This window comes from Pan paniscus, chromosome 3 (genome assembly GCF_029289425.2).
Source record: "Pan paniscus chromosome 3, NHGRI_mPanPan1-v2.0_pri, whole genome shotgun sequence".
Lineage (NCBI taxonomy): Eukaryota > Metazoa > Chordata > Mammalia > Primates > Hominidae > Pan > Pan paniscus.
The window spans coordinates 111,842,934-111,868,634 of NC_073252.2; the positions used below are offsets into that span (position 1 = coordinate 111,842,934).

At 37.2% G+C, this 25,701-nt stretch overlaps 1 protein-coding gene across 27 annotated transcripts in view; it reads right to left on the reverse strand.

Annotated features, from left to right (window-relative positions):
- CAMK2D (calcium/calmodulin dependent protein kinase II delta) overlaps positions 1 to 23,119 on the reverse strand; it is a 319,504-nt gene extending 296,385 nt beyond the window's left edge. For all 27 annotated transcript variants that reach the window (XM_063603579.1, XM_057302147.2, XM_024928504.4 and 24 more), the window contains exons 1-2: positions 20,081 to 23,119; positions 18,422 to 18,516 (exon numbers count right to left, since the gene is read on the reverse strand). In XM_063603579.1, coding sequence (XP_063459649.1) covers positions 18,422 to 18,516; positions 20,081 to 20,145 — 160 coding nt within the window. In that variant the 5' untranslated portion in view covers positions 20,146 to 23,119. The remainder of the gene's footprint in view (positions 1 to 18,421; positions 18,517 to 20,080) is intronic.
- Positions 23,120 to 25,701: the final 2,582 nt, after the last annotated feature.

The window sequence follows — 25,701 nt, forward strand, 5'->3', positions numbered from 1 at the left end:
GGAAAAATTCTGAAATAAACAATTAATAAATTTTAAATTGGGTGCCATTCTGAGAAGCATGATAAAATCTTGTAACACCCAACTCTGTCCAGCCCAGGATGTGAATCATCCCTTTGTCCAGTGGATCCACATTGTTTATGCTACCTGCCTGTCAGCCATCTTAGTTATCACAGACTGCTGCAGTACCACAGTGCTGTATTCAAGCAACCATTATTTTACTTAGTAATGGCCCCAAAGTGCAAGAGAAGTGATACTGGCAATTGGAATATGCCAAGGAGAAGCCGTTCAGCAAAGGAAACTGTGCTTCCTTTAAGTGCAAAGGTGAAAGTTCTCCCCTTAATAAGGAAATAAAAAATGTATATGCTAAGATCTATGGTAAGAATAAATCTTCTATCCATGAAATTGTGAAGAAGGAGAAAGAAATTCATGCAGTTTTGCTGTCGCACTTCAAACTGCAAAAGTTACATGCACAGAATAACTTTTATTATAGTATATTATTATAATTGTTCTATTTTATTAGTACTTGCTCATCTCTTACTGTGACTAATTTATAAATTAAACTTTATCATATTTATGTATGTATAGGAAAAATACAGTATATATAGTTTTGTGCCATCTGTAGTTTCAGACACCAACTGGGGGTCTTGGAACGTATCCCCCAGAGACAAGGGGAGACTACTATAGTCTTGCTTTCACTCACACTTCCTTACAATGTATTCTTCACATGGCAGCCAGAGAGATATTTTTTAAAACAAAATCCTATCACATTACTTCCCTGCTTCACATCCTTAAATGGCTTATCAATGCATTTAAAATAAGATCCAAATTCCTTAACTTGGCTAAAAGACTCTACACAATCCATCCCCTGCCTACCTCCCAACATCATCATGTACTTCTCTCCTCCTTGCTAATTACACTCCAGCCACGTTGACTTTCTTTCTACTCCTGTGCAAGCTCACTGTCACCTTGGTCCTTTGGCCTGGAATGTTCTTTCTTCGTATTTTCTCACAGTTTGCTTCTTTTCATCGTTAATGCCTCAGCTCAAATGCTTCTTCCTCAGCTCTATCTAAAGTAACTCCAATGAGGTCATTATCTAATTTATAGCCCTGCTATATTTTCTTCATAGCACTGCATGGTACTTATCTATCCAAATGCCTTTTCCCATGTCTCTCATCTTAACTCTCTTCACCAACCTACCCCCTGAATCAAGAACTGTGCCTACACATAGCAGTTGCTCAATAAATATTTGTTAAATAGATGAGTAAATGAATGAACAAATAAATGATGACTGATATAATGAGGGCAATATAAGACATGAGAGACCTTGGGAACCAGAGAAACAAAGTCCAAGAGTTACAAAAGTTTCAGCATAAAAAATATCAAACTTTTCCTTATTAGATAAAAGCTAATAACTGGGGAAGGTACAAAGAAGATGTCTTCCGGAACTTTGAAGTCTGAACTCAAGAAACTGTTTTCTTTGTGAAAAATAGGGTGGTAGAGAAGGGAAAAATCAGGAATAATCAGATTTTAAACATCAATAATAATAGCAATGGGAGAAGAAACGGGCAAAAGAATAATAAAGTGGAAAAAACATGGTATGTAAAAAGAAAAAACAACATCAAACACATTCTAATCACACCTACCTCAATAACAATTCTTGAGTTCATTTTTTTTTTTCCTCGAGGAGCAAAGTAAACCTTTGTAGTGAACTTAGAAAAGCAAATTTTAAAAAGAGACAGACTTTTAAAAAAAGGTATTAGGAATACCAATGCTTTTGGGAAAACTTACCAAACCAAAAGCCCCAATCGTCACAGTCACTAAACCAGAGACATATAGATAGGAATGTAAGCAAGGCACAAGAAATAGAATATTCATGATGATGAACCATATTCAACTTTGGTAATATGACATCCAGGATGAACCAATTTATGTTTTCATAGCATGTACTACCTATTTCTGATCTATGATAATTTTTATCTATAAATAGTACTTTCCTACTGATAAAAACTATGTACAACCCTGAACCATCAAAAGCTGCCTGTAGAGTCCTTTGTTTATGCAGAAAAATGGAATGAAATTGAATTGTAATAAGGGAAACTTAGATTGTAAATTACAGATTTCCCAGGTTTCACTTTCAAGTAGAAAAAGAAATATGTTACTGAACATTCCAAAATGACATCATTCTGGCCGTTATTCCTAGAGAATAAAATTTTCTTTCCAATTTTTTGTTTTCTAACTGCCTCCCTCACCTCATCTCTCTGCTAGATGCAACTTGGAAGGAACATAATAGAATGACAATATCAAGGATTTTGCTGTTAGCTAGTTTGGGTTTAAATTCTAGTTGCTCTATTATTACTAGCCATGTGAATTAAGAAAAATTAATGTAAACAAAAGATACCTCTTCTCCTTAAATCTTTTAAAAATGCCAGATTCTCTGCAGTCTCACTTTGCTGAGCCACAGGTTCTGGGAGCCATTTTTGGACACTTTGGTGCTAGATTCAAGGCCTGTACCTGCTAATGATTCAGGTTGTTACTACTACTGCACAATGCTTTTGGTTGTCTCCTTTCTACAGTCTCCAAAGACCATCCAACTTCTCAACCCCACTTCTATTTCTCTTCTTCTCAGCAGAACTATAACTGCCCTCTTCTCCACCTCAAAACCTTTCGGTATGTGCTGTTTTCTCACTCTTGATGCCCGCTGAGGAAAAAGAATTCATTTTCCCCAAGCTTATCTCTTATTCTCACTCATGCCCACAACCTCCTCATCTGTGCCCAATAAATACTACCCTCTTTCTTTGCATTATCAGTCCTTCTCTTCCTTAGTCTTTTTCCTCTTCTTTCAAATAAGCTTTGGTTTTATTTATCCCCAAAGTTAATTCCCTTGACCTGAGGAATCCCTGGAATTACTCCCAATTCTCTTTTTCTCTTTTATCTTCCCTACTTTTTTTTTTTTTTGAGATAAGAGTCTCACTGTGTCGCCCAGGCTGGAGTGCAGTGGTGCAATCTTGGCTCACTGCAAGCTCTGCCTTCCAGGTTCATGCCATTCTCCTGCCTTAGGCTCCTGAGTAGCTGGGACTACAGGGGCCCGCCACGACACCCGGCTAAATTTTTGTATTTTTAGTAGAGAAGGGGTTTTCACAGTGTTAGCCAGATGGTCTGGATCTCCTGACCTCGCGATCCGCCCACCTAGGCCTCCCAAAGTGCTGGGATTACAGGCGTGAGCCACCACGCCCAGCCCCCTATTTTGTTAAACAAGCAAGCTTTTTCATGTTATCGCCATTTGTTCCTTAATCCCAAGAAAGTCATTAATTCTTTATCCTTCAGCAAACATTAAATACCTATTTTATTTTATGCAATGTGCTAGGTTCTGAGCATACGAAAACAACTAACAGTCTAATGACCCAATCCTCGTGACCTTGTCCTAAACACTATTGAAATTCTGCCATATGGGAAATCAAGGCCTTTTCTTGGTCTTCATTTCTCTCTACTTCTCTACAATTCTGAACATTACTAGCCACCCCTCCTTTGCAAAAATTCCCTCCCTCAGAATTCAAATCACTGCATTATCCTAATTTCCTTCATACCTTTCTGCCATATCCTTCCATTTATCCTAAACTAGCCCTCTTTTCACCCATTAAAATGCAGTATTTCCCTACACCACTATCCTAGGCCCTCTTTTCTTTCCTTTCTATACTCTCCATTGTTATCTTATCCACTAGCATAGCTTCTACTATCTTCTCCGTGCAAATGAATCACAAAATTGATTATCATAGCCGCAAAATTGATTATCACAGTTTTATAGATAAGAAAACCAAGGCTTGAGAAGGTCACAAGAACTTGGAAGTGGCAGAGCCACTTCTTGAATCTTGGCAATCTGATTTCACAGCCAATGCTGGTAACCTACACAGTACATTGCATGTTCTCCAGAGGCACTTTTCAAGGACCACACCCAATTTTCAAAGGTCTTTTTGTTAAGTCAGTGTGAATATATTGTGTATACCTCAAATACACATCAATTAAACATCTTCCCTCATCAAAATCAGTTCTTGATTCTCACTTCTCAACTAGTTACACAAAAACTAATTCTCCCCATGACTCAGCTTTGAAACTTCAGCCCTCCTGCCACATCTGTTATTATCTTAAGGTTTCAGAATCTCAGTGTCTCTCATAATCCAGGCCAATACATCGTATTCATTCACTGCTACCAAGTAACATCATAGAGGCTCTCTTTAATGTGTCTCTGGTATACTTAAGAGCAAATTTGCAATTTGGTAAACTACCTTTACGTGTTTTTAACCTTTTCTTTCCTGATTTCCCAGATTGTCTATCCTTCGCCCAAATAAACATTTTTGGTTCTTCCGTAAACATTGATACTTTCCTGCATTCCTGTGTCTTTGTCCTTCTTTCTTCCTTCTATGCACTGCCACTTCTGCTTCCTCAATGTTACCTTTCTTGCTTCTGCCATTAAATGTCATCACTAGGCTACACTGAATTCTCATAATACTTTCTTCTGATACTGAAGATACATATATATCTTCTCCATAATTATCTATGTGTGTCTCCTATTCATCAAACCAGTTTGTAAGTTTTTTGTGGGAACTGGTCATATGTTATTATCTTCATGTCCCCCACAGCTTACTTTCAACAGGCATAATACAAATAGTTTTTCTCTTCTAATATCTTTTAGATAAAATGTTAACCTCGCTTTCTTTCCTCATTAATAGTAGATATAGGCTGTCACATTCCTCAATATTAATGTTAAGCTCCCAAAGGTATTTGCAGAAAATAAATGATGTAGAGTTTATTTTCTTGGAGATAAAGCAGGATATAAAATGTTTTAAAGATAGAACATTTTTATAGGAATAGGATTTCTGACCCAGAAAGCTGGCCAAATTCCAATCCAGGTAATTCCCTCCTGTTCCCCTAATCCTTCTGGGATTTCAGCTGGATAACGCTGTCTCCTCCATTCTCTGGCCCAGGAAGGAATATGATGTACCCTACAAAACAGCTGCAACATGCCACACGGGGATGGCAGGCCTTATAGCACTGGGCACAGGAGTCTCTAAATGTCCTTACCCACACTCCAGAAGTACTACAGAACTCAATTAGGAAATGTCTGAAGGTCTTTGAATGAAAGATGCTAAATAAGCATTAGTGTTAGTTACAATAATTTTCCAAAGACTCATTTCTCATGCCCTTTCCCTCTTTTATCCCCTAAGCTTGTTATAGAAGGGCTGAATAAATTATTTGCATTCAGGGTGAAGGAGAAATTATCCGCTCAAAGCTAAGTGCTGTTTTTAAAATTGACCTTGTGTGTGTTCACTGTATATTTCTAATATGGTATTTCTAAGTTTAGATTTATTTGGTCTGGATTATTTCAAAACATATACCTTAAAACCTTCTATCTGTTTTAAAGTTTGCAGAAGGTCAACAAATATTAACTCAATTTCTATAAATCATTATTATTTTAAAAGTTATCTCAATGATCCTTTAGCCACCCCTGTTCATGCCTCAGAGCCTCTTTATTATTTTATCTTATTGGGAGATTATGGACATTATGATTATCAGCACTAAATGGAGGATACAGTGTTGCAGGTAACCCAATAATTGGTTCTCTGTCAAAAAAAGACAGTATATATTTTTTTCTTTCAAAAGGACTTTTTAAAAGTTAACAATTAAATCTTGTTTTCCCTTTTCCTGATCACACAGATGCATTGGGTGAAGGGGGCAAAGTCAACCTAAGGAAATTTTTCCCAAAAATAACTTCAAAAGTTACGGAAAAGTAGGTCTCAATCCTATCTATAGGAGGTAAATAGTCCTCGTTGACAGGTTTTATTTTTCTTCTCTAATTCTATTAGAATGAAAAATGGCCTGAAATCAGGAGATCTACATTTAAGGAACAGGAGTGACTCTGATACTAAAATTCTACTTGAGGTCTGGAATTAGGATTTTTCCCAACCTGCTTTCTAATGATTATACCAACCCTGAGTCACTATTTTTGAAGTCAATAGGCTTTCTGCTCTACTCCCAAAGTTCCTACATCAACCAAAAAAAAAAAAAATCTACCATTAATAATATATATATATATATATATATATATACATTGAGTAAAACAATGATCCTTTTTACCCCCTTTAAACTACAAGGCAAGCAGTCCTCAAAACTAATAAAAATAGCAAAATCTTACATATTAATTTTTTTTACTGTTGCTAAAATTCTTCTAAAAACAGGGAAAAAATTGCATGGCTGGGCCTTGCTAGGGAGGCTAAATATTTAAATCGAAGTTGTCTTCTAAGTGAATGGAAGATTGTTTCATTATATAAATCATGGGCATAAAGAAGTGACTATTTCCCTACTACCAGCTTATGCCAAATTATAAACTATATCACAGAATTAATCTAACAGAATTTTGAACTTTTTTTTTTTTTAAAAAAATTCAATAGGAAAAGCGTATGCAAATCTTACTGCTAAAAGTTCTAGGTCCTCAAATGTGTATTCATTAATCATAAGATGATATCATTTGGGAATCATTTTATTCCTTTATGTTTTCAATAAATACCTGTGGTGGGTGCCAAACACTACTCTTGACAATAGGCATTCAAGCAGTTAATAATGTCAGTACCATTTTTAGATATCTTAGTTTTGGATTTGAGCAGAAACTTATGAACTTTTTTAAACAGTCATTAATCCATATTGCAACTATAGGAACTACCTTTTAAAGTACTAGCCGATTTTTAAAAACAAATTCTAATTATCCTCCCGTCCTTTATTTTCTACTTAGTCACTCTTAATTTTTTGTATTGCCCCAAGGCTCACTAAAACAAAATATGAGGTAGGTAAGAGGTTAATTATTCCTCTCTTATCACCTGTTCATTTCAAGTAACTCAGTGTTGTAAAATTCTACAATCTGCCTTATTTAAGAACCTCCAACAGCTCTTGCCATACTTAATGATTCGTTGGAAGAAAAAACTCCCATTCTTTTCACCCGTTTTTGCATGTTTCATGAAACTCTATACCTGATAAGTCTATCACCAAGAGTTAGAAAGTGCTTTTCTCAAGTTCAGTCTTTATTGGTACGTTCCAATATTCTGGCTTCTCATGAGTATTTTTTCAACATATACTTTGAACTCGTTTTTTTTCCTACCTACTCAGTTCAAAAACTGATTCTTTTGGAAATCCAGTTCAAACATCAGCTCCTCTAGGAAGTTTTCCCTGACCTCTCATCAACCCAACAGTTATCTCCTACACCTCAGAACCCAGTAAACACTCCCATTGTTAGATTTATCAACCTGAATGGTAATTTTACTTGACTTTACATCTGTTCACCTTGAAAGGAGGGACTTTTGTCCTTTGTACCTTCATTTATCCAGCACCTAGCAGAAGGACCAGAACATGGTGAATAAGCATTTTTTGTTAAATTGAAGTTAAAATTTAGAATCACGCTCCTTAAAATTCAATTTCTCGCTCGCATACTTTGTCATTGGTGGAAACATACAAAATTTACAGGAAGTAATTAGGCAAGAATAATTTTGATGATATTTAATCCTCTAACCCATTAATTCTCCTCTATGAATATTTCCTAAGAAACTAATCAGAACTATAAAAAAAGTTATACAAAAGAATGTTTATAATAGTGCCAGTCATCATAGCAAAAAGCAAAAATTAAAAAAAATACTAGGAATACCAAAATAATCAGTTTTCTAGTCACTTAGTGAAGTATAATTCACTTATTAAGAATTCAAAAGATTTGCAGTACATAGGGAAATTTTATAATTTTAAGTAAAAAAGCAGGACACAAAATTGTAATATTTTAGTCCAGTATTCTGAAGAAAAAGAAAGTGACAAAATGTTAACAGTGCTTGTTTGGGGGAAATGAACTACAAATATGTCTTTCCCTCATTCTATTTTTCCATATTTCCCCAAATTCTGTAATTAGAATATATATATTTTATGATATGATTATTTTAAAATGTATTTATACAAAACTATAATAAAGATTTATTTCAGAGGTATGTCTGAAGTTTATAATTCTCTCTATACCTAACAAATATTAATGTTTAGTATTAAAGCATATAAAATTCACTTTATCAAAGTAATAAAATATTCATCATGGATACAATTTCTACAAAACTGCCAAAATGTACACCTGAACTAACTCCCCAAATCACTATTGCCACTATGATTAAAGGCTTTAAGTCATCATTTAAAAATATGATAGGAATACTTCTATGAAAAGAATATTTTCTCATATATAATAGCTATAAATAGAATGTAATATATAATATTAAATATATTAGAATAGGTATTAGAAATATGTCTCTAATTTAGTATATGTATTAGCACTGTAAAGCTATAGAATTTGGAACCCCGCCCCCCCCACCCAGTGTCTTGCAACATATCACACAAGAAATTTCCTTGAGGAGAGAACACAAGTAAGTGCTTTTCAACATGCATTCTGTTTAAAGAGCCTTCCAATACAGAAACAAGTACACTCTCCCTCACCAAATTTCTCAACTGACAGACACAGCAGTTGAAACAGCTGGCCTCTAACTGCCTTTACTAAAAAAAATCAAATATCCTCTAAGCTAATAACATCCATGATATGTATATCTAAAACTCTATAAAGTGTCACCATACTGCTTAAAAATAAGCTTTGTCAAAAAATAAATGAAAAAGTAATCAGATACCTCTGTAGAATGGATCAAATTTTTTTTAAACTCAAACATGTTAAAATAATTTAATCATGACATGAGTCTGGAATTATTAAAGTGGTGCTGATGGACACACAGACCATGAAAATGTTAGCCCTCATTAATGAGCCACTTTATAATACATGGTTTAAAAAAAGAGCAGTAATAAGAATTTGCGAGTAGTTGCTCAAAAAGAAAATACTGAATTATACAAAACTCTTTCCAATAAAGCAGAATTTGTCATGACAAAACTTATGAAATAATTTGTGAATTACAAATTAATTTATAGAATTATTGTATGCTATTTGACATGAAGTCTTAGTCAATTTTCAATTTACTTTGCCAGTCATAAGTTTCTCTTTGAAGCATGTCTATTTCAAGATACAGAATCTTATTTGGTCATGCAATTATTTGTCCACTTATCCAACAAACATTTACAAGTATCTGCAATATTAATTACTGTGCCAGGCGCAGACTGAAAGATAAACTAAGAAATGTCACCAAATGCCTGAAGGCCACAACATGTATGACTGCAATACAAAGGGAGAAATCTGGCAAGCTCCATAAGATATGAAATATCTATTGAAAGGACAAAGAAGGAGACAACAATCTCTCTGGCTAGAGAAAGTAAGGAGAGGTGGGGGAAGAAGTTAGAGACCATGGAGGAGGCAGGACCTGCACTGGATCTTAAAGGAGAGAGTACTGCAACAGTACCAGGTGTACTCACTCCATCAGGAAGCTGGAGCAGGAACTTTCTCCTTCCCTGTGAACAGATTGCTTACTCCCTTCTCTAGCAGGCTCACCTAATTTATTCAAAACACAACCTCACACATCAATCTTTTCAGGAAATCTGTGAGACCAACCTCCCCAAGCCTGTCTCTGCATGCTCTCAAAAGCCCTGTGCACGCGTCTATCACAGCCCTTTCACTAACTCTACTAAATGCCAGGCTGTCATCCACACTCATAGGCCGGGAAATACTTGAGGAAGGAATGTCTGTCTTTTACCTCTGGATCTCTAAAACTTATCAAGTTGCCCAGCAAAGCGAGTGCTAAAAGATCTAATGATGAGCTGAATAAACGAATAAAAAATGTGCAACTATTATCTACCAAACCCATTTAGGAGGCTATCTAAAAGAGTTGAAGCAGCCAGGCACAGTGAGTAGCTCACGCCTGTAATCCCAGGACTTTCAGAGCCCGAGATAGGGGGATTGCCTTACACCCAGGAGTTCAAGACCAACCAGCCTGAGGAACACAGAGAGACTCTGTCTTTACAAAAAATAAAACAAACAACTACTTGGGCATGGTGCCACATGACTGTAGTTCCAGCTACTCAGGAGGCTGAGGCAGGAGGATCACTTGAGCCCAGGCATTGGAGGCTGCAGTAAGCTAGGTTCTCACAAATGCACTAGAGGCTGGGTAACAGAGAAACTGTGTCTCAAAACACAAAACAAAGAGTTGAAGCAAAAAGAAAAGAGAGTTCAAATTGGGATGGTGAAAAGGAAGAAATGAAAAAGGTGTTGAGATGGGATAAGAAAAAGAAAAAAATCAGGCATGCTTGAAAGCTTAGGAAAATTATTGTGCCATTCACAGAGGGGGAAAGTTGATGAGTCTACTGGGAATATGCCGAGTTTGGGGCTGTATTACTAACAAATAACCCTCAGCAGAAATTCAAATTATCCAGAACATTGCCTCAAAAAAATGCAAAAGTACTTATTTCCTCAACAAAACATCAAATTTTAAACACTAATAGCATAATGTGGCATATATCAACTATCCACAATTTCTTTATAAAACAGAAAATTTTGATAAATTTTCACTTACTACATTTACATTTAATAAGTTACTTTTATATAAGTTATTCATGCTTTATTTCAATGTGTATACATTATCATTAATAAAATTTTGGCCAGGTGCGGTGGCTAACACCTGTAATCCCAGCACTTTGGAAGGCCTAAGTGGGTGGATCACGAGGTCCGGTGTTCGAGACCAGCCTGACCAACATGGTGAAATCCTGCCTCTACTAAAAATGCAAAAATTAGCCAGGCGTGGCGGCACGCACCTGTAATCCCAGCTACTCAGGCGGCTGAGGCAGGAGAATCGCTTGAACCTGGGAGGCCGAGGTTGCAGTGAGCCGAGATAGCACCACTGCACTCCAGCTTGGGCGACAGAGCGAGACTCTGTCTCAAAATAAATAAATAAATAAATAATTTAAAAAAAAATTTATCAGACATAGGAAGAAAATAATTTCCTGTTACTAAAAAAATTCCAAATAAATTAGGCATTGCCTATATTTAAGAGGGTAAAATTATATACTAATATATGAGAAGTAATGTATTTTATTCCATGAGTTTACACATATACCACACAAAATAAAATAAAATACAATTTACCTAGAAAATGGCTACATATATTTATTCCATGAATGACTGGCCCACTGAGATCAGCCAGTTAATTAAAAAACCCCAGGGTATGAAGAAATAAAAAGAGGTTTCTCTCCTAAAAAAGTTAGGGATGGTGATTAGCTCTCGGGGAGACACAAAGGATAGGGATCAACAAAAAGCACACAGGTAGCTTCAAAAGTAGGGAGAATGTTCTAGTTATTGAGTGGAGGCTTATTGGGTGCTTATTGTTATAAAATTAAATATATATGATATAATTATATATACCAAATTTTATGCAATAAAACTTTTAACATTCCTATGTAATCAATCTAACTGAAGGAAAATAGGAAACCTATTGTAAAACAATTAACTGTATATAAATATTATATCACAATACTTTCTCTGTGTACCTTTATACTACTTGCTGCACCTAAGTTATTTTTTCAACAAATATAGAACTTGACAATTTTATATTTTTCTTTAGATTGCCACATTTTTGTAAGAATTTGCTACATACAACAATGTTGTTCAAAAGGAAACTACAAAACAACAAAAATTTGTCTTCCATTGTTCACTCGTTAAACAAGATGAACCAGAAGAGTAGAACAGCTTTCTGAGTAGGTTTCTCTGGGCTTCGGTTAAGGCCTGAGTTTTTGTTTGCAGTGACAACTGAATCATTTAGAAGAAGTAATCCTAGAAACTTACTGTATAGTGAGATATTTTTAATCAGTTAATGAATTAAGTTTACCAAAATACTGAACTCCTCTTTAACCATTTTCCTACCATTTTATAATAACATTTTTCACTATATTGTTTTCCTTCCAGAAGACAGCATGGAGGGACTGTCTGAAACTTCACTTTGATCTTGTTACAGTAGCATTTAAAAGACTATCTTCTCTCACAGGTTGGAACTCTAAATGTATTTTCCCAAAGAAATACTCAATCCCCCACACTGCAATGGGAAGATAAAATGAAAGGCATAGTGCTTTGTATGAAGGACTCTGAAGTTTGTAAGATCAGTTAAGCACACACAGGTAAATACAGAGAGATTAAGATAAGTTCTCTCTAATAGCAATCAACAGGAGGTGACAGTGGAAAGAGTCAGAATTTACAGTCAGAGAAAACCAGATTGAAATCCTGACTCTTATCACTTACTAATTTTGAGGCCTTATACAAGAGCCTCAGTATTCTTTTTTAAAATGGACATAATATTGTTCTAGGAGGCTGCAGTGTGGATTAAATAAAATAAAACAAAGTATCCTGTAAATATATACTTATTGTCTCATAGAAGGGGCTCTTCAAATAATGGCTATTAATATTTATATTTTTCTAAATTATTATTAATGATGAAGATGGCATTATTGATTTTGGTAGTAATAAACATAGTTCTAAGGAGTTAAAATGAGACTGTAACACCAGAAAAGGGGCTCAGGTAACTAAAAAAATCAGTGATGTCATTGTGTCATTGTATGTAATTACAATGATAGCTAAGAGATTTAAAAACAAAACCAAACAAACTTAACAAAAAAGCTGCCCTCTCTCCTCTTCAAACCTACCAATTTCCCTATGCTAGAGTAAGAGAAGTTATGGCAGATGAAAGGTCTATGATTTCTCCTTAAGTATTGCTAAATCTCTCAACTGGAATTAGAGGAATTTTGTCACTTAAGAAACAGCCTACTTCATTTAAAATAATTTTATTCTAAAAATAACTGTATGCTGATAATTACAACAAATTTACCATATGAATAACATAACATTTTGTTATAATCAGATATTTAAACTACTTTGAGCAACTTCCCCAAATCATTTATTTAGACTTTTTTTTTCGGTTGGGTGGGGGCGGGGGTGGTACTTAAGCCCCATCTACATTACAGCTTTCAAAATTTCTTTAAATCAATACTATATGAAAGCCTTTCTTTATCTCCCTGGGCAGAAATAATCTTGTCCTCCTTTAAAAGCCCATAGTACTTTATTCATGCTTGAATTGTAATGCCATTCATGTCTTCTATTATGTTTATCTTTATTTTTCCTAACACTGTCCACTGAAATCATTTAATATTTATTAAATAAACACATAAAGACATGTGAATATGCTTAATGATCTATAAAGTGATTTGAAATATAAAGATATGTTTTACAGTTAAAATATTGCTAATACTCCATTTAATGCATTGCAGTGTAGTTTACTAGAAATACTATTGTAACTTAAAATCTTTAACACAGCCTCTATATAATCATTAATTGCCAATGATTTATTAAAACACTGCATACATTACACCCTAATAAATGGGGAAGACTGATGTTAAAAAATATACCAATCCAGCCCTAGAAATACTATGAGTCAACCTCAGTATAAGCCCAAGGAAAAGACTTTAAAAATAAATTAAAATTCTAGTTAACAAAAAAGTTAGATGCCCAAGAAAAGCCCAGTACATGTAAGATTTCTAGTAATTCGTGATTATTACCATTAAAAAGATCCATAAAAGGTGACATATTGCTAAATTTTAATTTTTATATTCAGTTTATTCAACATTTCAATGGAAATGAGAAGTATTAATCTAATTGTCTAAACAAAGTTCTCACACAATCAGGTAGAGGTTTACACTAGTTATTAATATCACAGTATGGCACCTGACAACCACTTTCTTTATTTTCTTCATTTAATGAAATACAGAAAAGAATTCTATTATTTCCTGGAAGTGTGGATATACTTTTTTTTATTATTATTTGTATCTCCTAACTAGTTCTGAAGAGCAGTAATGCTTTCATTCAATGAAAGAAGAAAATGAATGTTTAATATCAAGACCTATAGAAGAATGTAAATACAACTAAACGTAAGTAAAGGAAACAGAATAATAAGGATGACACATGCCACTTCTGGGTCCATAACTGAAGAGTTGTGGAGATTCTATGTACAAATATAAAAATGATTTACTAATTTTTTTCTTAAAATGTTGTTCTTGCCAAGAAACCTTCAAATTTTAATTTGTCCAAATTGTTCCAATTTGCCAAATCAATAATGTAAAATCAGAACTTAATCCATCTACATAGTCTCAGTTCTACTTCCAATTCAAGACAAGTAACCATGAACTTGAGAAATTACAGTACTTTCTTGACTGCCTGGAAGCCAAAAATAACAGAAAAGTAGCAAGAATTAGTTTTTAACATCCCTTTTATAACATCAAAAAAGGTTACTTAGGGATACACACACACACACACACACACACACACAAAACATTTAGATTTTATAGATGAGGCCTAATTTTGCATACATGGTCAAGTAGTTTTATAAAGTCCTGATTCATGTACTACTAATATCACCAATTTAGGAATTAATAAAACTAGTAAAATCAAAGAATATCAAAATGACTTAACTGATTAAGCCTGAAGTTTTACAGAAATATAAAATGAAATCCCTTTTAACTTTAGCAATGGAGTAGAGGTAAAATATAGTTGTAATAACTTATTTTTTAACCCTATACTATAATGTATTATATTTTACAAAAACAGTGACTGTGACACATCAGAATCTATGTAATAGTCAAATGGTTTCTAACGATCAAGAAATACACTGGGAGATGAATGTCAAGAAGCCATTACTTCCACATAAAATATTTTACCACCACGAGGCTTTGAAATGCAAAATAAATCACAGGTACTATTTCTAAATTATCTGCCATCAGAACCATCAGTCCACTGGATTCTGAACTGCAGTCACAGCTCTTCTTGGACTTTATATAATTTGACAACAGTGTACAGTTCTAAACATGTATAAATAAACGGAATATCAAACCAGCAGAAAAAAATTGGCTTTTGTTAAGTACTAATCTAACTGTGCTTGGGATTAAAATGGCGTAATTTCTAATTCTCATGAAAATATAAGGCAAAAATTCTATTATCACTATTCAACATTTACTAAGCATGCCCTCAATGCCCATCTAACAAAAACTTTTTAGAAGATAGGAATTACATATAAAATATAAGATGCTTGAGATGCTTCCATACTACTTATTTTCAAAATAAGCCAAATTATATATAAGTGTACCCATCTACATGCTCAGTATAATGAATGTTCTATGCATGCACATGCTAACACAAAAGGTAAGAAATTCTTCAATTGACTCAGAGTTCCCCAAATATGGTATGTATGACTAACAGCTGAGAGGAAATACAACTGAAACTGTCTGCTGGAAATCCATTAAAATCTAGGCACAGAAAAATGCCTGGTTGATAGTATAGTTGGATGTGCAAATTTATGCAGGAACGTAGCCAAATCTTTGGCAATTCCCTCATGGTCTTAGATTTATTAACAATAGCCCTTTCTTTTTCAGCTGTAATGTTACATTTAAAGAACATTAGTGGAGTTGGAGGACCTGCCTGGTCTTTAAAACAAATAGACTAAAGGCTTGGGTATACAGAGTCATGGAATTTCAAATACAAACAAAAATTTGCACAAAAAAAGTATGCTCCACAAAAGCTTCCATATGCAACTCTCAAAAATCAGTACCTTAGAAAAAACAAGCATACTATTTTGCAATTCTTTCTACATTTGCCTTTGAACATATTCATTATTTTAAAAATTTTTCTGCAAAAATGATTTGTATCATCTTCTCTGAAATGAGTGTTATTAAAAGAATTCATAGGTTAAGACATATCCTCTTAATATACTACTTCACGGATTTATTTTCAGTATTTGCTTGTTGTTAGGAGTAAATTAAGTACTTAACTCTTACAAGTCATGTAACAACCACATTTGATTCTCGTTACTCTGTACTGAGCCCCTTCTATGCTCTCAATTCTGTGGAATGTTGTATCAAAAAATGAAAGCATGGTATTTTCTTCTTCAAGAGTTTATAATTCAACATGAGTACAAGTTAAACAAACGTATTCATTCAAAGGCACAAATATTCTACAACCAGTTCTGATTAGTGTGACAATATAAAATAAAATTGTTGACCATTTTGAAGGAAAAGTTCTGTAATTTTTCAGGAGAACAATAATAAGAGGTAAAATTGACACAATACTTTGCAGTTTAAGAAATGATTCTCATTGAATTCCCTGAATCCTCAGAACACCCCATGAGACTCCATGAGTATGATTTCCCATTTTACTGATGAAGAACCTGATATCCAGAAAAGGAAAGAGACTAAACGAAATTTATGCCTAAGTAGTAGAGCAAAGATTCAAACGTAGTTCTCAGAGCTAAATCAAGGCTGCCACTGGATTTATAAGTTCTTTCATAAAAGTAATCTAATTTGATCATTATGACAACTTTATTAGATAATAATAGCGATAATATTCATTGACTGCATATAGTGGGGCAGGTGCTGTTCTATGCTATGTTAATTCATTCATTCCACACAAAACCCTATGAGGAAGGGTTCTGTTATGACTCCTATTTTACAGATGAAGAAACTGAGGCTCAGAGAAACTAGTTAACGTGCTCAAGATCACACAGCCAGTAGGTATGGGCAGCAGAAGTTAAACTCAAGAGCTTCTGGTTGCAGCATTAATAATGTTCTTCACCACCAGCTCACTCTTAGGTACATTAACCTACAACAGGTTAAGAAACTTGCCCAAAGTCACAAGGAAAAAAAATTGCAGAGAACGGGCAAGAAGAATGTCTCCTAACTCTTCACCCTAGTTCCTTTTCCTAAGTAGAATAATGAAAATCATTACATCCAGAAGCGGTAAAAAGCTTTGGGACATGTAGGTAGTTCTTTGAAGCAGAATATGAGCAAGTAAGGAAACACTGGTGGAGTAGCAATGAGAAAAGATTCCATCAGGCCAAAGAAGGCTTCTTCTCCACAGATTGAAGGGAAAAGAGAGTAAAATGTATGTGATCAGGGATAAGTACATTTGTTATTCTGATTTAGGGAGGACAAATTCAGATGAGTGAAGAGGGATGGCTCTAATTAAGAAAGTTAGTAAAAGTGAAGCACTACACTGATTTGTTTTGAAAGAAACACCACCAAAAATCTTGGAATAGGTATTGCAATGCTTTCAAAAGAAATGATACCCCCACCACAGCCAAAAGTATCTAGCACACAGAAGGAAATAAGAGAAGCACTGAAAGATTCTAATTACACATTTTCATTTTTTTAAATTAAAATGTCACTTATAGTTTAGCAATTCCTTTTCATTGTTAAAACCTTTCTGTGGAGTAGAGACTAAGAGAACATAATTAACATAATATTCTTCTCATTAGTTTTCATACCATGATTCTATGGTGCTGGTTACTTTATAGATCTTTCTCAGAATCATGTCAAAATCAGATGAAGGAAATTAAAACAACAACCCATGTGAATGGATAAACTAAAATACCAACCTAAACCTAAAATGCATGTTAAAAGTAGAATTTGCAGTAAATATGGAAAAACTAATCATGGCAGAGACCGAAAGCAATGATGCTAGGATTTTGGTAAGAAGCACTTTTGAAAAGACATATTAAATGAGGAAAACTAAACCTAATGGAATTTCTTCTCTCATTACTTAAAATAAACCAGGTCACTGAGATGAGCGTACACTATGGTATTTTGTTCATTTTCATTTCATTTTTATTTCATCAAACCATAAATTCCCATGGAAATACCTCAGACACGTGCCCACAATAACTGGAATGCCTAACATTTCAGCGTAAGTACTTTTGCATGAGTTCTACTAAATAAAAAGAATGCAGTGAGAGCCCTCCAAGTTTTTTGGTTATGTCAACAGCTATTTTACGAGTATGAATTATCTCTGTACCTATAAACTACATGTGTAAAATACATTACATGAGTCTGTGTGAAGCCTTAATGCGAAGACCAAGGTCTGAGCTGCACACAGAAACATCAAAATAAAACTAAACTTCCTAGAATATAGCAATCATAAATTTTCTTACCAAAGCTATTACTGTTAAATATACCTTGATGAATTAAGTTCAAGTGTAACTACAATTGAAATGTATGATTCAACTGAGCTATGACCTACTTCCCTCTCAAAAGCAAAAGGGAATTATGACAGTTGTGAGACTTATATTTTTCCATTCCATGGTCTAAAAGTTATTTTATACTTAAACTATAAGCAAAATGCACCTGACATTTATTTGCTTTAAAATATAGTTATTCATGCTATTGCTCATAGGACAGATAGAATTTTAATAGCAATGTATCAAATAATAATTATATCTTTCCATGTATTTTTAAGCTGTACAAACCAAGAAGCATTCAGGAAGAAAATAATCTTAATATATAATATGATACCTAAGTCTAAAATTCAGTTATAACTACATGATATATTTACATACAACAGAACCTATAATCAACATGACAAATACAAAATTAACCAATATATGTGGTTGAAAATACCCACCCCTAGCAGAAAGCTTTTTGGTGTTGATAATTTTGGCAGCATATTCTTGTCCAGTAGGAATTTTCATACATCTTCTCACCACTGAGAATGCCCCCCTGGAAACCAATAATTAGCAGGTCATTAATATAACAGATATAATATTTCATTAAAAATTTATAAAATCTGAGCATTTTTATTGATTTTAGTGGATTGCCAGTGAAGTACAGTAATATCCAGTAAATGAACAATTCTTCCTGGAAACCCAGACTTTCTTTAATGTTGAAGAATAAAAGTAAATTTTATTTAACTGGGAGCACACATTATTAATCAACAAAATGAAAGGAACTGCCAATTATGACCGCTCTTGTTTGCACAAGAAATTTGAAAACATTTTACAGTTCACACTCACAGCACCAAATGCTCTGAGAAAAACCCTGCACAGAACAGAGCAGACGAGGAGCAGCAAAAAAATCTGCTGCCTACTTATTTTGGTAGGAAACAAAAAATTAATGTGGTTCCAAGTAAGTAAACATGACGATTATTTTCATTAAAATATAAATCTTGAGCACATTAGTGTGGTTTAACAAATCCTGGTATGGTGATTTCTCTATGCCTTGTTTTGGACTGGGGGAGGGGAGAGATTTGAATTAAGCTGCTCTTCCGACATATTCTCCATGTTTTAACACCAGACAATATATACATATGTAATTTTTATTACTTTTAAAAATATTTACCTTTCCTTTAATTACAGTATAAACCAACAACATACATATAAACGCACTCCTTTCATAAAAGTAACAGTCGAAACTAGTGAAAGAGGAATTGGGTTTGGGTTCCATGCTACAAAAATCAGCAATCACGGCTTGGCCCCTAGGTCCCTTTGCATAAGTCCTCAGTAGGTCTCCTGCCTCCTTCCCTAACATCTCCAAGTAGTTCTGCCAGTCGGGTGAAGGAGGTGGTTTTACACAATGCTAGGCTACTCTTAAGAGCGCTCTCAGTCTCCAGAGGGCTTTTCCGCTGCCTGTATAAATAAATCCTCCCAGAGAACGCAAAGATGCACACGTAAATCCTAGGAAGAATGATGGTGAGCGGTAATCTGGTGCAAAGAACAACACTGGATATAGGGCAAGGGGTTGGGTTCTGTTGGGTGGCCCTTTTCCTGGACAGAACAACTACTGGATGCTAAATAGACTCTATGCCAAGTTGAACTTTCGGCATCAATAAATATGGCACCGTCTGAGGCTGTGAGTTCTCATCAGTACCTGGGTCATACGGCCGACACGCCGGCTAACCAGGAGGCATCTCTATTTACAGAAAACATGATCTATGTTGCATTTTACATGGGTTCTAATTTCCTCTCCAAACACACATTACACACAGGCGCGCGCGCACACTTCTCAGGATAGCTACAACTGCAGAGATCGTAAATTCACTAAGTCTCTCAGTGCAGGAGGGTGGGGGACCATCAAAATGAGCCACAGTTGGAGTAAGGGTCCTACCCCTTCTGTGCTCCCTCCCTTTATTAAGACAGCACCTTCCCCAGAGCTGACAAACCAGGGGCCCTCCTCCCATTCCTCTCCCAAACTCCCTCGCCCCAAGACGGAGGCCGGTGGGTCGGGGGCAACGCGACCCGCCCTCAGCTGGAAAGGGGATATGCGGATGCCGGGCAAAGGTGCTTACTTTCCAAGCTCCTCGAAAAGCTGATACTCGTCCGTGAACCTGGTGCAGGTTGTGGTCGAAGCCATCCTCGGTGCGGGCTGTGCCCTGGCTGGGAGCGCGACGGACCAGAAGCGAGCAGACGCGCGGCTAACCCCGGGACTGGCCCCGCGGCGCTGTCACCCAGGGCCGCTCTTACTTTCCTGGTCCGAAAGTAGCTCGCCCGCGAGGGAGTGTGCGCAGGGGCGGGGCGGGAGGGGAGATGACCAGAAAGGGTGGCGTGGGGTCTCCTCCCCACGGTCCGCCGATCCTCCTCCTCCTGCGGGCCTCGCTTCCTTCTTCTCCACTGGACGCTCCACCCGCCCCTTTTCCAGTCCCTGTCCCCAAATGCAGGGGGTAAAGTACTCAAGAAGAGGGGGCCGGGAAATGGAAAAACAGCCAGGCACGGGGCGAGTGGCAAGCAGTTGCGAAACGATCCGCACTGGAGCAGGAGGAGTAGAAGCAGAGGGGAGGGAGTCCGAGGGGGCGGAGGTGGAGTGCAGCGGGGCCGAGGCCCCGGAGCCCAGAGCGGACAGCCTGAGCCCAGCGGCCGCTGTCAGCAGGCTCAGGCGCGGGGCGCGCCGGGGCTCCGGCGAGCGTGCGCGCCCGAGGCCGGCTTCCCTCCGGCGGGCGGCAGCGGCTCAGGCGAAGCGAGGCACCTTGGCGGCCTCGCGCTGCTCACGAGCCCGCGCGGCTCCAAGACGGCGCGGCGAGAGAAAGAGCGCTCGGCTCAGGCGAAGCCTCTTCTGCCGTCCCCAGGCCTCCGTCTCCTCCCCCGGCGCCTCCTCCCGCCGCTCCCTCCGCCTGCCAGCACCCCCTCCCTGGCGAAGCCCCCTCCTCGCTGGTCCCACACCTCCCTCTAGCGACTCCAAGCCTGTCCCTTCGTGGATCTCTCGCACTCCCTCCTTTGGTTGCACACACGAGCACACCAGTCTAGGGAGAAACCAGGTGGGTGGAGGAGGATGTGCGGTGGAGAAGACTGGAGGTTTGGGTGAATGAGGCGAGACGTCACAGTTACCCATTTAAACCCGCACAGAGAAGGCTGCCTCAATCTGGGGCTGACTGAGCGGGAAGATGCAGGGCAACTCGAGGATGGCCCGGGGCAGCCGCCCTGGGTCGCGGAAGCCCACGCCCCTGTTTTGGGCGCCGGGCAGCAGGGACTTCTCCAGGCCGGTTCCCGGGCCACGACACCCGGTGGGCCGAGCAAGGGAGAGCAACCACTTCATCTCCACGCCGCTCAGAGTTGACACAGCAGGGGCCGGATGTGGGCTGTTCATTGCTCTCAGAGAAGGGTCCCAACCCTTCCCACAGCCACCAGCGACTGTCGGGGCAAAACCCAGCCTCAGCAGGGTTCACTGCGTCGCCAGCTCCCCAGAACCGGGCGCAGGTTTTCTCCCTCCCCCGCAGCCCCTTCTGCAAGGGGCAATGACGGCCCCTGAGCCACAATTCACTTGCCACCTCCAGGCCCACCTCCCCCGCTGTTTTCCAGGATGGTGGCTGAGACTCTGGCAATCCCCAAAGGCCTTTGCTTTGGCTGTGAACGTTAAAAGAATGAAAGCAAAAACTCCGCCGCACAACCACACCTTCCCTTCCCTTCTGAGTAACTCCCCTGCAACCTCAGTAAGTTCTGATAGTAAGGCGAATTCTCGCGATATTTCCCACTCCGGCGGTCGGGGGGAGGTAGTAGGAAGTCTGGGTGTCGGTCACGCGACCGGCGGGGGCTGACGTCATTCACATCACGTGAACACGTCTAGACTGTTTCGCTTTGCAAAGGGAAAAAAGAAAAGGGGCGGTCGTGTGTGCTTTTGCTTTCAGCCAGATAGTGGCAATTGAGTGCACTCCGTAAATGGCTATCTGGAAAAACCATTTAGCAGTTCAAGAATGTGTCCTTCCCTTTAGCATACCTGCCATTGTTTTCAGTAGGAGGAAAAAAAAAGTATGCATTACGATTTAAAATAGATAAACTGCTGCCGATTGCTAGAACAACTTCTGGGCCCTCTTTCCAGTTCTCCTTAATGAAACTATGCAATTGCAAATTTAGCCGCAGACCAAAAACAGCGTTATGGACGGTCTTTTTCAAATTACTGCCAATTGTTCTACAGCACGGGACTATAAAAACCTTGCGATCCTATTGCTAATTTGCTCGTGGTATTACTTCATAGACAAAATTTCACAGCTGAAAGATAAAACATAATTTGCAGACACAAGAGAATCTAAGATTTAAAGGCGCTGCTGCTTGCTCCCAAAGACTGCTATTAATTAATGTTACTTTGTGGTCATAGATAATCCTAATTCCTTTTTTCCTGATCTGGGGAACGCTTCTGCCAATGAGTGAGCTTTCTACTGAAGTACTAAAAATGTTCACAAATTTTAACGTTTATTACAACAAAATTGAAGTTCGTATGTGTTTTGATTCCCAGCCGTAAAAGGCAAGAAATAACTGTGTAAAATGTAGTGCTATAGAAAAAGATGATACCAAGAACTGCATAAAAGAAACATGGTCTCTAAATATTAATAATTGGGCTATAAATTGAAAAAAAAACACAATTTGGTCTTGGCTAAAGATTTGTAATATCTGAACTATTTAGCAATGTGGCTCCAAGGCCATAATGAAATAATTTAATATTTTTCCCTGAATCTAAGAATGAAACAGAAAAAGTAAAATTAAAACAATAAATAAAGGTAATATAAAAATTTACATCTGGGAAGAAAATTGTTTCTTAAATATTCAAGTAATGAAGTCTACATAATTACAGTATTTATCTCAGTTATTTAAACTACCAATAATTGTAAATGGTTATAATTGTGCAGTACAATAAAGGAAACATAACTGAGTTTTAATACTGATGTATTATTAGACAATAAATGTGTACATTTTTTACAGCAAACACTGCTTAATCTGTACGTACTCTTTCTTTGATTTATATTTTAGACTAAATATTTCTCTTATTTCAACAAATATTTACAGTTATTTCTGAAGTTTGAACCTCCTTAAAAAGTAGTCAGATTAGCCGGGCGCAGTGGCTCACGCCTGTAATCTCAGCACTTTGGGAGGCCGAGGCGGGTGGATCATCTGAGGTCAGGGGTTCGAAACCATCCTGGCCAACATGGCAAAACCCCGTCTCTAATAAAAATACAAGATTAGTCGGGCATGGTGGCATATGCGTGTCATCCCAGCCACTTTGGAGGGTGAGGCAGGAGAATCGCTTGAACCTGGGAGAAGGAGGGAGGTTGCAGTGACCCGAATTCGTGCCACTGCACTCCAGCCTGGGCAACAAGAGCAAAACTCTGTCTGAAAAAAAAAAATAGTCAGATCAAAGACTTTGTTGTTGTTGTTCTACTTCAACATCATTTCAGGAATAGCTACAAAATAGAGTTAAATTCTAAAAAGTGTAGAAATGTAGACCTATAAACATAATAACACTGGATGTTAGTGCCAAATGTATTTACATTTCATTATACATGCCTTACTAACTGCATGTCTGATGAACATGGTAGAGAAAGTTAAGAGGGAGAGTTAGTGAATAAAAAGTTAGTCATTAAAGTTGTTGAAGATAATAAGGCAGGCTTTATTCAAGGGGGTCCATGGTGATCAGAACCACTGCAACCAGGTCTTGCAGGAGGAGAGAGAGATTGGACTCTATTTCAACTCTTAAAAGGCCAAGTGGGGATTTACAAGCAAGGAGCAGGGTAGAGGGCTGTGGATATAAAATGACTAAGTATTCTCCCTCTTTCCTCTTTGGCAACTTGGAATTTTAAAAAATCCAAGACTTCAGTAGTTTCACCCAGAAAGTACAAGTTTCTAATGCTTACATTAACAAAGGCAGATATTAACAGATACTAACATTCATTGATTTCCCCTGCTACAAAGTTATAAGATAAGAAACAGCGAAGAGATAATGTTATCTCTATAGCTCCCCAAAGTGCAGAGTCCATCAGTAAATAGCAGATTCCTGTGAAAATTTTACCAGGTGCTGTGTTGAAGCCACTCTTCACTGCAGATTTGGAGGCTAGGGGAAAAGAGTAACAGCAAGTTGCTGCCTTTCCAAACTGTGATAACTAAACCATATAGAGCCAGACAGATAGTCTACTGATGAGCAGATAATCTGTTTACCAGACCATCCATTAGTGCAAGATGAGTTTGCAGTTAAAAAACAAACTATTCATAAAAGCAAAGCTAACAACAGAAGATATTTTCTTTGTTTCATCATGTGCTGAAAGAATCTTTTTCCTAAAAATAAAAATAAATGTGCAAATAAATAAGAAAACAAGTGATATCCATACAATGAGGAAATGTCTCTTTTGCATTACTTGCAAGTACATTGGTCAGCATGTTTGACCCTCCATGAACATACATGTTTCCCTGACACTCTGCTAAAAGAATTGCAGTAGGAAGGTACATTAAATAAGATGTATAATACACAATAATTGTATAAAAGGTTATAGAGTCATTAATAAAGAAAATAACAGATTTTGACTCTTCTGTGTACCTCTAATGATTTTCATTGACTTTCAACTTTGCAAACACTTATTACACTGGACTGTAATTAGACTGTCAGACCCTTCCTGGCAGGGACTGTCATTCAGTCCCCCCACTGTATCACTAGCACAGGGTTTTTGCCACAACAGGTGCTCAAAAATACCTTTTTTAAAAAAAAAAAAAAAAACAATATTATGGTATTAACAGTCTTGTGTTTCCAAATATTAAAAATGCCCAATCTTTAATAGGGTATAATGAGGCCCCGTTGTTGCAATATTTAGTAGATTCTTTGTAATCCTGAAGTAACTTGACTTCTCTGTATAATTTCATACTCTTGACCTGAAATTCTCTCTGTTGGTTTTCATGTCTGATACCACACTTTCTATTCACAATACCTCACCCATTCCACAACATTTCTGCCTCTTTTCTTCAGTATCATTCCTGGTCTCTTTTTTCTCTGCCTCTGTGGTAAGTGATAGTGCTTTCAACCTAGGATTCCATCTTAGGTTGCCTTTTTTTCTCATTTTACACAGCTTTCCTAGGCTGCCTTCATAGCTATCACTGTGTTAATTATCATATGTCTTAAATTTGACTCTCCAGATGTAGACCGTAAGACAAGAATGTATGGAAAAGGGATTTATTGAGGTAGTATTTCCAGGGACAAGGATAATGTTAAAGAAAAAAATCTCATTCAGTGATACTTGCTGAAGTATAGTAAGACAGATTTTATTCAGACTATCACAGTAGGTATAGTTACCACTGCAAGGGGGTTTTGCAGTAGGGGAAAGAGATTGGGCTGAACTTCAAATGCAAAAAAAAAAAAAAAAAAGGAAAAGTGGGAATTTATATCTAAGGAGTGGGAGTGGAGGAAGGTAGATGAATGGAAAATTACTAAAAGGAAACTTCTGAGGTAAGGGGATAGTCTGGCCAAACCTACCTAACAAGATTCTTACTGAAGGCAGGCTGGAAGATTCTGGATAAACAAACTTAGCAGGATTCTTAATAAAATTGGGCTGACGCAAACATTTGACATGGAAATTCAAACGTCGAGGGTAGGAAAGAGGATTGAGAGAAGCCTAACTAAAATTTGGTGAAGGAGAGACTCTTTGTCAGTAGAGAATTGGAG